Here is a 16,214-nt window from a genome sequence, read left to right on the forward strand (position 1 = left end):
GCAATTTTTAGGATCCTTTTTTAATTATTAAAATGTTGCAGATTTTGCAAGGGCTATGTAAACTTATTAATCACAGCTGTTCATTGAAGGTGGAGCAACATGTAGCAACAGTGTGTGGGGTTTTGTTATATACTGTTCAGTTGTTGATTTTTTTTCTTTGAAACCTGCAATTTATCGTAATTCACAACGTTTCTAATTTTTCTATAACATACTGTTCACAAAATTTATTCATAGTATTCATGGTGTCAAAGCTCTCAACAGCTCAATGGAGCGAATCATGTTAAAGTTGAAGTGTGTAATCGATGCAGCACCAAACTAATGTGTAAAAACCAGCCATCAACCTACAACTGCCTTATAGTTTTCTCTGCATATGAAGCTAGGATAGAACATATCATCAAATACAAATTGCACACTTCATCTTTGATGTTGTTAGACACTTTCTATCATTGAGCTTCCGTTGTTATTTTGCAAAAACTTTTAATTAACCCATGAAGTGACCTAAAGCTGAGAGCCTGAAGGAAGAAAGTAATGAGACACCGAACTTTAACCGGTCAGGCCAGAAACCCCCGATTAAACAGTCAAGACTGCTGATTCTGATGCTATCATCACTAGAAAAAGATGAAAAAAAGAAAAGAAAATCTAAATATTCCCACCACACAGCATGTTACATGATAGCACAAATTCATTTCCACTTGCAGAACTATTCTCAAATGAGGGCACACAGATTACACTCAATAAGATCATTTGTTATTTTTACAATTTGCATGTATAACAAATAAACATTTAAAAAAAAGATTAGAATGATGTACAGTATTCTGCTGTGCGCACCACTACATCCATGGTTTCTGTCCAATGGGAGCTCCTGAGGCAGGACTGCTCATTGGTTGCTGCAGCACATGGGGAGTGGTCAGGAACAGGGAGGAATTCTCATGAGTCCGGAAAGAAAGAAAAAAAAGAGGAGGAATGCTCAGCCTTGCGTGTGTGAATGTGTTCTGATGAAGGTAGAGAAGAAGACGACAGAAGCTCTGAGCTCAGTTGCTGTAGATCTGTCCTTCGGGAGGCTGCGGCAGCTTCATGTTTTCTTTGCACATCATGAGTCGTCGCAGCTCCTGCAGGACCACACGGATGCTGTAGGAATTCTGCCACTTGGCCAGTGAGGACACAGCTCGCATATCAACCTAAGTGAGCCAAAGACATTTACACAATGCATTAATCAGCACAAAAAGAGAGAATTTGGCCAATTTTGAGGGTTTTCTAAATGGTCAATTTGAGGAAAAAAAGCATAATCTTTGAGATGATCTGCTATGATGGGAATACAATTATGGCTAAGGGTCACATGAGCCGTACAGTATATTCACAACAACTGCACGGCATTGAGTTTTTATTATGGAAAACATGATATGACATTTTGGGATCTTTGATTTCCACCATGCAGAAAACACAGAATCACAGATAAAAATAGAATTTAAAGGGGACATATCATGAAAATCTGACTTTTTCCATGTTTAAGTGCTATAATTGGGTCCACGGTGCATCTACCAACCCAGAAAACGTGAAAAAGAACAACCCAGTAACTTTGTTTTGATAAGCCTTTCTCTGCAAGCATGTGGAAAAACATTTAAAATTTCGCTCCATCTTGATTCAAGATTAAAGTCATTATAATCCAAGATTAAACAGACTTATTTTACATTTTGTAAAAAGGGGCATTATAGGTCACCTTTAATGTATAACATGGAACGTAAGCATTTGGAAAAATTTGGATGGATAAATCAAAAGTAGTAAGATGTGGACTAGTGTCTGTGATTATTAAACTGCAAAAAAGACTGCTATATTAATCCTGAAATCTGCATGTGTGTGACTCATTTTGGTTTACTGCACAAACTGAAGCATGCGTGACGGTGTTTTCAGCGCCTCACTATATGAGGACACATGAATTTCATCTCCAGAGCTGCCCTGAGCAGGGATGTGTACAGGGGGGTGGTTATGGGGCTCGAGCCTCATGGGCTGCAGTGCCCCTCTAGCAGGCAGGGTGCTGTATATTTCAATCTGTGCCAAATGCATTCTGTAACGACTCTGCTGCTCCAGATCCACTCCATGGTTTCCATTTCTCCTTCGCACTCCAGCTGCGCTCTGAGTTTCATTTTACATTTTTTTTTTACATTTTATTTTATTTAATCAGGGACAATGCACATTAATAATACATACAATGTGTAAAATGCACCAGATTTAGCCAACACTGGCTAACACGAGCAAGTTCCCTTCGCTTGTCCAACGTGTCGACATTCAATTTGTCTATGGCAAATCTGCAGAAACTCCTTGACGGAATTTGTTTTTGCCGGTAATGTTTTGCTTCTTGTTGAACTTGTCTGTGTACTGTGCTAGACTAACTGGTACTAGTCACAGCACTTGCATATTGGCTTGATTGCTTCTATTGTTACGGTTAAATAAACATCTTCGATATTGGTGTGCTAGCAAGCAAAAAATATTGATAAACATATTGGTTCATTCTCATTATGGGCTGTAAATGCCCATATTAAGCCTTGACTTGTCCTCACTGCCGCGCGGCTCACACGGAACTCAGCAGACATGTTGCGAAACGAAAATGCACTAGAAGCCTATTTAGCAACATGATCTTTTGCAATACATACATTTATGAAAGTAATCACACAGTATTTGGAAATGTCTACTGGGATTGATGTAGAATGAACAGAGTTTGAACACAGTTGAACAGTAAAGCTTTCTCAGTCTGTAAGTTTAAGCAGTTTATTCTGCAATTTGAGGTTTACACCGTGTCCTAACCAGACGTGACGCGACGCCGCGACAAGCGATAAAAGGTATCTTTTCCATGTTAAAAGGAGTTTTTGTCCTATCCAGCCGCGGCAGCGACATGCGAATATTCTATTTTAGAAACGGTTTCTATTTCTCCGCGACGTTGCGGCTGAAACAGCAATACAAAGTATGGCAATGATAATATCAGGTACTGTTTATGTGCTTTATTTAATGTTAAAAGCGTCTAACGTGAGTTTGAATATTATTCTGTGTTTCCAGCTTTTTAGCTGTAACGAAAACAACACTGGCTAATTCACCTCAGATCTTGAAAATAAATAAATGGACACAAGAACATTCAAACTGTCAACTCAATGCGAAAAAACAAGTGTATTCTATGACAAAGATTGGTTCAGTCACTCCGTATGTACTTTAAACAATGTTTAAATTGTGTAATATTTATGAATTTTACTAAGTATTTGCCCATTTCATTGTGTCCGCTGTGCTCTTGCCGAGAGATCCCGCCCACACTCTCTTCTGATTGGCTGTGGTTTTTGATTGATTTTATCGCTTCTCATTTTCACGTCGCGTCTATTGTGGGGAGTCAAATTGTTCATCGCTGGAATCTTATCGCATCGCGTCTGGTAAGGACACGGTGTTACACTCAAAATATTTCTGTCTGTTTTTAAGATTTAAACATTTCAAATTATATGACAAACTTCCATCAAATTTAATGGAGAAATCTTTAAATAGTAGGCTGTCATGTCTTCAGACGCACCTGCTCGGCCAGAATCGGCTTGAAGTCGTGCATCTTCGGATGCGGAACTGTGCGCAAAGTAACAAAAAATGCTGTGCACACCGCCTCACGAAATGGGTTCATGCGCACTTCTGCCAAAGCCTATGACATCATTTTTGCTGTGTGCACCCAAGCGAACTTGAGTATAAATCAGGCTTTAGTCAATTCCTAAGCGAAAAGACAGAATTAAGAACAGGGTCGGAAATTAACAGGAGCGAGGGGCAAAAATGCCCCAAAATGAATAAAAATGATTCAAAAAACAAAATAGGGGAGAAAAATTCTTCTCTAAAGAGTTCCTTTTTTAACAAGATATCACAAGCAAGAAAGCTGTTTTTTCTCGACTAGCCTATCAGCACAATCGCAAATGTGAAATTGATTTTATACAACTGTTCAATAAACGGCAAGCTATTTTTTAGATTTTAGATTTGTTATAATGTCAATACAGTATGTTTTTGCTCCACTTTCACCAACGAAAACAGTTCTAAACAAATACAGCAGAAAAGATGCACTTCTCCAATCAACACACATGGTGTTTCCATCCTGAATGAATCCGCATTTTAAACGAATCAGTTGAATTAAATGAGTCAGTGACTCACTCATTAAGACTGTGACTTGCTGCCACCTACTGGCAAATACTGCTCCTTAATGTAAAAGGTTTATTGTTCATTTGGATTTTAATGTTATAATTAATTATTTGAATTTGGTACACATCTTTTTTAGGGTGTGTGGGTTCCCTATTTCTTGGTTTGGGCCACTGGCCCTCAAACTTTCTGTGCACATCTCTGGCTCTGAGAGTCACTTCACCCGCATTTCATTTGAGATAAACTATCGTCAAATTCAACAGAAACTCAAAGCTCTTAACTACAACCTGCTAAAATCAAAAGTTCAGGTTAACTTGAAATTACAACGGAAATATTACAATTGTACTAATGTACAGTAGAAATTTCTTCTCAAAGTAATAACACAGTTTATTTAAACATTTTAAAGGAATATTACACTATATCACAAGTTTTCCTCCATGTTTTAATTCAGGGGTCTCAAACTCAAATTAGCTGGGGGCTGTTGCTGTGATTGACACCTCATTGGAGGGCCATTTTAACATTCTAGCACAAGAAAGCGCAATTTCTGAAAATGTACTTTCCTTTGCATTATTTCTCATTTACTAAAATATTTTTGCCATACTTAATGTTAACAGCAGTGTCTCTATCAATGTTACATACAGTAGGCCTGTTAGTTTTTTAACAGTTAGTGCAAATATTTTCCCTTATTTAAGCTAAAATAAAGTAACATCAAAATCTTGCACTGAACAACACTGTACTGAACAAATGCAATCCCTGAATACATTTGTACACTATTTTATTTCTTGCCAGACTGGCAGCGCTTCTGCTCACACAGCTGAGCCACATTTGTCCAAGATGCTGTTTGAGCATCGGTAACGTTTATTGGTAGCATCAGACGCGTTTCAGTGGTTTAAATCGACGCTCGCGACTTGCGCGTGTGCTTTTACTGTAATTTAGGCAAGCGCGCTCAGAAGCGTCGCAGTCGCTCGTTTTTCCAGGCACGCCTATGCCAGACGCCACGGGAGCTAAAGCGCTTTGGAAAGAAGGAGAAAGCGGCACGGCCGCTTATGTGACGCGATATGTGAATGGCCCCTTGGAACTGCGACTTTTTCCTTGCATTTCAGACAGGTAGCGTTTCCATTAAACTCCACGAAAAAATACTGCAATGTCCATCTTTCTTGAAACTGTCTGTGAATCATGTCATTCTTTTGAATATGGAATATGGTATGATACAACTAGAGAATAATAAGAATAATAATTTAGCGAGCCGAATTGTGTTTTATTTTTGAGATCAGTTGTAGGCCGGGTAGAGGGGCCCTCGGGCCGGCAGTTTGAGACCACTGTTTTAATTTAAACTGGAAACCTCTGTAAGTGCAACACTTTGTTTGCCAGAAAATGAAAGGAAATTAATTTGATTACTGCTATAGACTGCTATACTTTAATGCATTAATTTGATTACCACCCTTTTTTATAATAAAATTGTATTAAATCATAAAACACAATCCAGAAATAGAATTAAACAATTTCTGAAAAACTAGAACAATATAGGGCCTTTTATTGTAAAAATGTTAAGAAATTAAATTGTTAAAGTTTTCTGATTTTAATTAATTCCTTTTTGCTTATTAAAATGTAATTAATTGACTAAATATGTAATCCTGAAAGATTACAATGAAAAACAGAATTGGGAAAAAAATATAATAAAATGGATTTTGGGGAAAAAATTAAGTAGAATTCACAGGGCCCTTGACATTTCTAGAAGTGGCATTTTTCCACTAGAAAGTTTAGTAATTAATGAGCACAGTATTAATCAAAGTTAATATTAGTTGTCCTCTATAGTCACTGAGGTTACACCCACTGAGGGGCAAAAAGATGGGTGTTCAGCTTGAATGCCGTGGATAACACACAAAACACATCTAAAATGGGAAAGAGCTGTGCGATTGACAGACAGACTTTTTACAGACTGCCGAAAGCTACAGAAAAGAGAAGCAAATACAATTCACAGAAACAATTGGAATCCAGGCAGCGAAATGTGGATTTGAAGTTACTGTTTTGTGTCAGATGTGTTGAATTTTGAGTTAAAAAAATCATACCCTAGGTTATATATTGTATTAATATTGTATTGTTATTAAATATTTACCATATTATAGTCTGCATAACTAATTTTTTTGTCAGTATTTATGAAAGAAAAGAAAAAAAAAAACACGCATTATGATAAGCCTTGACTTCCACAAAGGGGGACTGGTTAGATAATGTTAGACAAAACCAGTTGTCCTTACAAAGCAAGTATAGATAGAGTATATCTTAATATTAAAAAACAAAAAAAGTATACTCAACTCAAACAATCAATTATTTGTTTTAGAGTGTAGCAAATCAGAATTACAGAATATAATAAGAATATTGAATGAAATGCATGTATTATAAAGATCCCACTGAGACATAAAAATGCATATGATAAGAGTAGCAGATGAGGAAGAAATGAAGTATTCAATATTCAGCTCTACTTACCACACCATTTGAGTTATGCACTCCATTCAAGTTGATCTTTGTCACAAAGCGAACAAAAGGGGGCGTTTCTGGATATCTTGGTCCACATTCTACTCTGAGGCTGTACATCCTGTTCTCATAGATAGTCTGCATGAATAAAGCAAATATAATTATTATAACAGGATTTCTGCAGGTTTTATAAAAGATAATTTAAGACTTTTTCAATAACTTTTTAAGACAAAGTAAAGAAAATTTAAGTGAACAATACGTCCATACGTTCTCTAAATGTAAGTGTCTAGGGTGAAACATGAGTTATATTAGCAAGACTTGCAAGTCTGAAAATACAACTTCCAACAGGTATCATTACTTAATTCATTTTACAAAAAAAGTATCTTGATAAAAGTAGCTAAATAACTTTTACTGTACCTTCTGATCACACTCAGTAGTTTTGTCTTGTTTTCCAGCGCAATTGTTTAAAGATTCTTAAATCAAGATACATTTACTTGAGATGCAAAATGACAAAATAAAATGTCTTATGAAACTGATCAAAATTAAAGATTAAAGCAAGAACAAATATCTGCCAGCAGGCTCAGAAAAATCGACGTCATTCAAAGGGAAGATCATTATTCATCTTTAATCTTTCTCAATTTTTAAGGACATTTTATATTTGCATTTCAAGTAAACGTATTTTGATCTAAGAATGTTTACATATTTGTATTGAAAACAGAACAAAAATACTGCGGAAGATATATTCATTTTTTTGCGATGCATGCAACATTTAATGCCATGACTTCATGAATTTAAAACTTTCTGCTCTGATTTAAGACCCTCTGAAACCCTTATTCTAAAACGATATCACACTGATGACTCCCATATTTAAAAACACATTGTTGAAACTCATCAACAGATTGGAACCGGATCTTAACAGCCTAGCAAACACAAAGAAACGTAAGATGGTGCACAAAACAAAGAAATAAGCGTAGAGCAATGAAGTTGCCAGGTTTGGTCCAGTCCCTATAATGGAGCAGGATTGGACGCCTCTGGATTAGGTCTATTTTTATTTCCACCAGGGTGATAATGCCCCAAACAGACTAAAACACATGCTCATGTGCAGCTCATGAACACTAGATAGAAGTCAAGCATATTTGGGCCTTCTTCAATTGATAAGAGTGTTGGATGCTACTGCTCTGCATTCTAAGAAATTTAATGATTCTAGTCCCATAACAATTCTACGAACTGTTCTTTAATTATTTATATTATTAGTTAAATGCATTTAACATTTATTACAACAAAATGCATCTCACAAACCCCAAGCATGCACATAACAAAGTAAGGGTTGCAAGAGAAATATTCTTTCTTATGTGTATTCAATCAATGTTGTTGTTTATACATGATTAATCTTGTCAATCTTACATGAGTTACATAGATTTTCTTACATGATCTTTGCATAACCTTTAAAGGTGGGGTATGTATTCTTTCAACTACACACTGTTTGGAAGTTAGTCGGGCCGATACCAACAACAAATGTCTAACCAATCAGCATTAGGGGGCGTATGACAGTCAAGGAGAGAGAATGAGCGAAAGGGAGATTTGAAAATAAGAAAAAAAACTGCAGAACGAGAGATGGGACAATACAAAAGAGCTCAAAAGAATATCACTGGAATGAAGGTTTATGACTGGGCAAGCACTTTAGGACCCGCGTTTATATTAGGAAAGCTTTCCAGCGCTGAAGAGAGCTAAGTGGGAAGGCCTGAAAACAGACGCGGAGGCTGCTTTGATCCCGCTATTCATGTGAGTAATATGATTTTGATTGTCTGGAGCTGCTGTGCTGTTTGCGACTAACAATGAACACTTTGTATTTACTCGTGTACTGTATGTTAATTTTTTGTGCTGCCTTGTCCTTCGTTCATCAAGTATTGGAGTGTGAGTTTTGGAGGTGGAGCAATGAAGAGAGGGGTGGGTTTGTTTGGGTTGATGTCAAATATCAACAATGTCCAACAACGTTGTTCAAAATCTACTTACCGCATCTTTAAATCATGAGAAAAATTTTTGTTGACATAGATATATGTATGTGACCACTGCATGTATTGAAAACAGATTACCTATCCTTTATTGTTTTTAAGATGTGTTGTTTCTGACAGAGGGAGTTTTCAAAAGAGTGCTAACTGTCTAAGAATGTAACGTTTCAAGCAGGTCGCTGCCCAACGGAGGCTATGCCGTACATGTAAGGGGTAGATTTTGATTGATGAGCAAGGAGATATATACGTGTGTTACCTTTTATTTTTATGTCTAAGTATTGGGTCACTTTTCAGTCATACACTTGGTAAAAAACTCAGATATATTGTTTTGTATGCTTTTCCATCTTTCTTTGATGTTGCAAAGCTAATCTACAGCAACTTGGGAATAATGACTCTTCCTGCCGTCAAGGTCAGTTAGACCGAGAAGTAGTTAGGGAGTTAGAGGTTTCCAGTTAAAAATATTTACACACGTCAGGTGGACACAACTATTATGGGATGTCAATGAACCAGAAAAAAAATTTACTTGTAAGATAAAGTGAAGTAGGAGGCCTTATGATAATTTACTCATTTGCAATCAATTTTGAAAGTCTTTGTTTGCTGAAAAATTAAAATGTATGATTTGACTGAATAAATACTCTCTTGTGTTTGGACCTCTTTTGGTAGCTCTCTGAGGTATGTTCTGGTTGTAAGAGAGACTACCCTGAATTTTGATTTTCAGAATAAATTTGGTTTGATAATTTTACTGTTGAGTGGCCTGACTTTAAACTTATAGGTGAATTTCCACCACAGGTTCTTGGTTTTTTAGAGTTGTATATGATCAAATGTAACAGAAAAAACATTGACAATAAAGCACTTGCACACACTGTATTTAAAATATAAACTACTGCTACCAATGTCAATGAAGATAAGACTGGCCAACAGTGACATCAGACATAAACTACATTCACAACTTTGATTTGACTGACATAAAATTGCCAGAGAGCCTTCTGTGTGCATGTAAACCAGAATCTAGAAATGAGTCTGGGTGAACAAGAACCACAGCCAACCCTAGGAAGTGTGTGTTGTAGTGATGACGTTAGTCACCATTATAATAATAATAATAATAATAATAATAATGGTAACACTTTACAACAAAGGTTTCATTAGTTAACTACTGTATTTAACATGAACTAAGAATTAACAATACTTCTACAGCATTTATTAATCTTAATGTTCATTTCATCTAATACATTATTAAAATCAAGAGTTGTATTTGTTAACATTAGTTAATGCACTGTGAACTCACATGAACAAACATTGAACAGCTGGATTTTTATTAACTAACATTAATAAAGGTGAATAAATACTGTGACAAATGTATTGCTCATTTTTAGTTCATGTTAGTTAATACATTAACCAATGTTAACAAATGAGACCTCATTGTAAAGTGTTACCATAATAATAATAATAATTTATTTTTATAGCGCTTTTCCAAAACCCAGGGTCGCTTTACAAAGTTAGTGAAGAATAATATACAGAGAATAAATGTTTTTAAAAAGGTTTTTAAAAGCAGTAACTTTACATCTGTCTTTAGGTAGAGCATTCCACAACACTAAAAGACCAGGCTAACTAAATTTAGAAGTCATTAACAATTCAGCACTAGAAGATCTTAAAGGGATAATTCACCCAAAATTGATTTCATCATTTACTCACCCTCAAGTTGTTCCAAACCTGTGTAAATTTCTTTGTTTGTGGGCGATGTCTGTTTGGTTACTGACATTCTTCAAAATATCTTTCTTTGTGTACAGCAGAACAAAGACATTTATACAGGTTTGGATAAAGGCTCCATCACAGTGAATTCATTGGACTCTGAAGGTGTGTTTGGGTTTTGCAAAATAAGTGACATCCTCGATAATGTCCGCTCGTACATTGTTAAAATTATAATTACGATATTATCATAGAAGATACATATCGCACATCCCTACATCAAAGTGTAGTAATATGCCTTTTTCCCCCTCAGTAATATTGTTATTGGCATATTTGGTTCTTTTCAGAGTCATGCAGAGTGCATTTTCTAATACCATAAACACTGACCTCTTGTTTTTCTGAGTAAAAACATGTGAAATGATAAAAATATGATAGCGTTATTCATGCACAAGAATATGCATCTAAACATTTTAAGTCAATAGAGCCCAGGAAGCTAGTAGAACTGACCCTCGGGGGTCCGATTATCATTCCTCTCCAGCGTGTGAGGGTCATGTCCTCATCGTCTTCCAGACCCCAGCTCACCGTCCCATCTCCAACACCCTTCTGACCCTCCTCAAGCTCCTCTAGCAGCCGGAAGTTACGGGGGACTTTCACGCCTGTGAAAACACACACACAATAACATTAACATCTGCTGCTACAATATGATGTTCATAACAGATACTGCAGGGGAAAGTGCTTGCTGATATAGAAATTCTGAGTTAGAATATTTTACATCTAGCTGGAAATATATTTTTATTTTTAAACCAGGCAATGCAAAAGATAATTCCCAATTCTACTGTCTTTTCTCTGTCAATTGTTCAGAGAGCCAAAAACTGTAAGGCACATGACAAAAGGTAAAGCGTAGTTCTATTTTTCCTTAAAGTCAGTGAGTTTGATTTCCTGAAGCTGAACTTAAAGAATGGCCTGTTTTTGACTAACAACGAACAAAGACTCAGTTGAGCAAGATACTTATAATGAAACCATACTGAAACCAGGAAGTGCAGTCCAAAGAACTTTTATTTTGTGATATTAGCTTAAATTGGATTGCAAACTACTAAATGTTACTATTGTGGTTTATCTAGTGAAGATCGGTGAGGACTAGGTGGTACTTGGATGTTCAGATTTGATCAACGGTGGTACACAGCCTGAAATATTTGAGATCTGAAATCAGTAACAAGATTCAGTACCAACTTCTTCAGTAACAAAATATTATCCCCAAAAGACTGCAACTGTGCCGTGGGCTGTTATGGTGTTAGGGAGTATTTTTCCTATTCATTTTTTCCCATAGGGAATTTTTTAAAAAGTGCTTGAGAAAAAGCCTTGATAAACAAAAGCAACTAAAATCACAACACAACAAACTTTGATTTAAAAGGGAAAATGTATTTAAAAATCAGACAAAAAAAAAAAACAAGGTACAATACTGTGTACTTTACACGGCTGTAGTGAGGTAAAAGCTACAATCTTATGAAGCACTGCAAATGACAATCAAATAAAAAAAATGATAGAGAACTAAAACTATTGATATAGATATGCTGATTGTGTATAAAGAAACTGTTTTACATTGTTTGCAAAATATGTATATATATACACAAACATTTAAATAGTTTGACAGCTTAGGAAGACTATTACGTCATTTGCAGTGCTTCATGGGAGTGGGAGGAGCTAAGAAGAGTTATTTTGGCATCATTTGCTTGTCGTGATTATCTGATTGGTAATTTTTTTTTGCAGGATCATGGGTAATGACTAATGAGGTTTTTTTTTTTTTTTTTACTGGAATTTCATTGTTAAACATGGTAATTTTATTTTGATAGCTTCAACAGTATTAATTCCCTTATGGACAAAGTGAATGGCAGTTGAACTCTAACACATGAACAAATAATTTTATTAGCTGCCAATAAAAAGAGCAAAAATAACAAGCATGTGCATATGATGTGACAAAAATGTCTCGTGAAAATATTATATATATATAAAAATGTCAAATGTGTGCTACAAACAAATGAGTTAAGGGATGTGATGAAAGAGAAAATAACATAAATGGCTTTTAACCAGAGGTCTGCAAATCAACTTACATTTGAATCGACATTAAAAATGTTATAATGCTTATCAGATAAGTAATGTTAGATATTGTGTTTAAATGGAAGATGTTATGAAGTGTTAGGTTTTCATTGTTGTGTTCCCTGGGTCTGTAAAGATCACAGAAGTCAATGGCTGTGCCTCAAATTAGCGAGCTGCCTACCTAGACAGCACTTTGGTATACGTATTCTTAAACCTAACGAGCTGCCAACCTAGAAAGAACTTATAAAACATCACTGAAGTTAAACTGGCTCGGAACGCGTCTATGATACACAGAACTGCAGTCTAGATAGGCAGCTCACCCGGTTTTGAGACACAGCCAGTGTATTGTGTTGTTTCTCTATCATGACGCTGCAGTTGAATAAGCTACATGGCTAATCGACAGAATAGGCAGATTACATTAAAAACCTGTTGTACTTTCACCCATATACATTAAGAACCATGTATCTGAATCTTAAACTATTTAAAACTGACTCAAACACAAACTCCATCGACATTAAACGCGATAAATGACACGGATTTGACAGGCTAATGCTGTGCAAACACACCCACATGAATGCTGAGACGCTAAACACAGCAACACGAGTGAATATTTCAATGAAAGTATACTTTTCCCGCGTTTTACCATATCATAACACTCGTTGTGCACACTAAAGAAAGAAATAGTCTGATACAATAGCAGTTTTTCATAAATTTACCTGATCCGGCGGCGGCCGCCATCTTGTTGCTCAGCAGCGGGGACGCGCCAACAGTGAACAATCTCCTCATGAATTATGCATGTGAATAATCAGTGAACCTGGATATTGAAGTTCACTCTGAGCGTTTATTACTCATCATATCCTCCTGAATCTGTCGCAAATTTAGTAAATGTATTATAGAAAATCTAGTACGTTTCAGTTAGTAGAAATAATTGCTGATGTGCTGAGCCTAGTTTTTGTTTTAAAGATTTGCTGATGTGCTTGTGCTTTAGTAAATGCATTGCACTAGTCTAGTACAATGCATTTATTTATTTATTTATTTAGCAAAGCATTGGAAAATCAAGAGTAAAAAAAATGAAAACACCCAATATGCTGAATAATAGAAGTATTTTATAGGTAATATTTTAGGTTTTTGTTTTTAATGTAGTGCAGCTGGGCAGAATCCAGTTTAGAAGAAACAACATTGATATTTTAGTTTAAGGTCTGGTCTGATCTTTTTGGTCTGCCAAGATCTTTCTTCAACATCAGAACCAAAACATTAACAGGCTCAAATGACCGCTGTTCAACCCCAGGAAATAATATTAAATTATTAGACTTTATTACTAAATATGTAAAATAAGTACAAAAAAATAATAGGATCATAATCATAAATCACAACATTGTTTAAAATAACCTGAGGGAATCAGAATTCCATTGTATCATTCCAATGTGAAATTTAAAGAACTTTGAACAAGTGATTTAATTTCTATGATTCTTATATACTCAAAACTACATTACTGTTCTATACAATCCAATACATTTCAAAATAAATTTTTCTATAAATGACTGCAAACTGTGTCTCTCCTCACCACTTCAGATGGTAGTCATCTTCCAGTGGTAGATCATTCCATTACTTTTTTTTTTTTTTTTTTTTTAATCAGAACAAATAGTTTAGCTTTGGAGTTACAGAGAGGTGAGTGTGATCAGGGTTTGACCTAAACGATGCAAAAATTCCTGAGCTAGAGAATTCCCATAATCCACTGTGAGGGTCTTGCTGAATGAATTCCTATGCCTCGGCCAGTGTTGGGTAAATTAAGTTAAAAAGTAATTAATTACTAGCTACTACATCTTCAACAGAGTAATTAGATTACTGTACTATACTCTCTCTAAAAAGTACTGAGTGACTAATTACTTTGTAAATCCCATATCAGCCTGTTGAACAATACAAGATCAAGGATAGACATGAATCTGCTCTTTTAATTCTTTCAAATAAATCATATAAAATTGCATAAATTATTCTTGATCTGACCAAACTATTTAAAGGGAGAAGGTTACATTAAAAACATACATTTTAACTTTAGACATTAAATTTTGATGTTAATTCCACTTTTGTTTTATATTGAATTGTTTTAAGTCTATACTGTATTTAATGCAATTACACCAGAGGTAACTGAAATTAAATTAAATTACAGAAAATAAGAGTAATCCCTTACTTTACTTTTTCAAGGGAAAAGTAATGAAATTACAGTAAATGAGTTACACCCAAAACACTGGCAATAGGTGGTGTCCACAGTGGCTTCATGGTGTTAAGTTCCTTTTTATTAATTGCTTAATTAAAGTTTATACAAGCTAGTTTCCATGCCAGATTTCAAGATAAATAATTTAACTAGCTGCCAGCTAACTCGCTATGTATGTGTACTGGAAATGACTGTCATGTTGAATACGTTGAGTCCATAGTAAAGATGTTCTTATCAACCTACAATGCTGTCCAGTAATACATCATGGTGGCAGAGGTAAACTAGTGTTATCCGCATTGAATGTTCGTGACCAGTGAAGCTGTGTTCATGGCTGTGTGGATGCGCTCTCTTTACACCTATCTGGGATTGTGAAGGAGAACATATTGTCTGTGTGATAACTGCTAATCGGTCCAGAAAAGACAACAAAACATAAAAGTGGCCTGTGAAGGCCAACACACTGCAAACCACGGACACACACCCCCGGTACAGTGGGCGTGGCGCCCCGGAGTTTTTGCTGTGGCGCCCAAGGAGTGATCGGGGGTTAGGTGACTTGCTCAGGAGTACCTCAGTCATTTCCTGCCAGTATTGAGAACTGAACCCGCAACCTTTAAGTTACCAGTCTCACTCTCTAACCATTAGGTCACGATTGCCCCTGACTATTTTTAATCACATCACATCTACCAATGATGAATTGGTCTAACCCCGATCTGAGTGAAGCAATGTCTTTATTTAAACAAATAATGAATCTACACCTGGAGAATGAAGACAGGCATTAAGGATTAAAATGACTCGATGCAAGTGGGCTCAGTCAGTGATGCAAATAAGAGAAAGCCTGACACCTTGTGGTTTCTTTGAAGGAACTAAAGTTAAATGTGAACTCCAGAATCTATCTCATGCAATATAGACAAAAACCAAATGAGAGCATTGATAATTTTGTGACTACCCTAATGAAAAATAAATATACTTAATTGTATTTAAATTGCATTTATTTCATGATAAGTATACTAAAAATGCATGTACTTAATGAAAATGCACTGTACATGTAGTTATTTATCTCATCTTTAAGAAAGTACACTGGCTAGGTTCTTAATTCCATCTACAACATGTTTGAAACTTGTTAAAAGTGATTATCATGATGCTCTCTCACAGTGGTGTAGCCAGAATTTTATTTTTGGGGGGGCCCATCTAAAAATGAGGGGGCCTTTATGTATATATATATATATATATATATATATATATATATATATGTATATGTATATAATTTTTATCTGTATTTTTATGTGAAAGTAAACTTCATACAGATGCTGCGGTAGCCGCGATCAGAAAGAACATTGTAAGAACATTGTATCTGTTATATTGTTATTAATTTCATTTTTTTTTACATGACGAATTCTTTAAATTAATAATAATAATAATAATAATAATAAATGTATTAGACTCATCTATAACACCACCGAAACCGCCTCAAAGGAACTATAACGACGAGAAGAAAGCTGTGTGCGCTGCAGTCAGAGGTTCTTGGTTCTCTAACGACTTTTTATTGGTTAAAATGAATGGAGAGTATCTAGTGAGCCCGAGCACCCACCGAATTTCACTGC

At 35.6% G+C, this 16,214-nt stretch overlaps 1 protein-coding gene across 1 annotated transcript; it reads right to left on the bottom strand.

The window, feature by feature from the left end:
* Positions 1-4: 4 nt before the first annotated feature.
* Positions 5-13,274, bottom strand: ube2v1 (ubiquitin-conjugating enzyme E2 variant 1). Its single transcript, XM_051912391.1, has 4 exons — positions 13,121-13,274; positions 10,818-10,966; positions 6,628-6,753; positions 5-1,178 (listed from the first exon to the last, which is right to left on the bottom strand). The coding sequence occupies exons 1-4, from the start codon at positions 13,188-13,190 to the stop codon at positions 1,032-1,034; spliced, it is 492 nt and encodes a 163-aa protein (XP_051768351.1). The 5' UTR covers positions 13,191-13,274; the 3' UTR covers positions 5-1,031.
* Between the last annotated feature and the right edge of the window lie 2,940 nt (positions 13,275-16,214).

The sequence above is a fragment of the Ctenopharyngodon idella genome, chromosome 11 (genome assembly GCF_019924925.1).
Source record: "Ctenopharyngodon idella isolate HZGC_01 chromosome 11, HZGC01, whole genome shotgun sequence".
In the NCBI taxonomy this organism is placed as follows: Eukaryota; Metazoa; Chordata; class Actinopteri; order Cypriniformes; family Xenocyprididae; genus Ctenopharyngodon; species Ctenopharyngodon idella.

Bases quoted from the DNA above. Each gene is read 5' to 3' on its own strand.
- ube2v1 (XM_051912391.1), bottom strand. From the start codon at position 13,190: ATGAGGAGATTGTTCACTGTTGGCGCGTCCCCGCTGCTGAGCAACAAG. The intron at 10,967-13,120 runs GTAAATTTATGA...GTGTTTTCACAG, and splicing joins GGCGGCCGCCGCCGGATCAG to GCGTGAAAGTCCCCCGTAAC. The intron at 6,754-10,817 runs GTCAGTTCTACT...TTATTCATGCAG, and splicing joins TGATAATCGGACCCCCGAGG to ACTATCTATGAGAACAGGAT.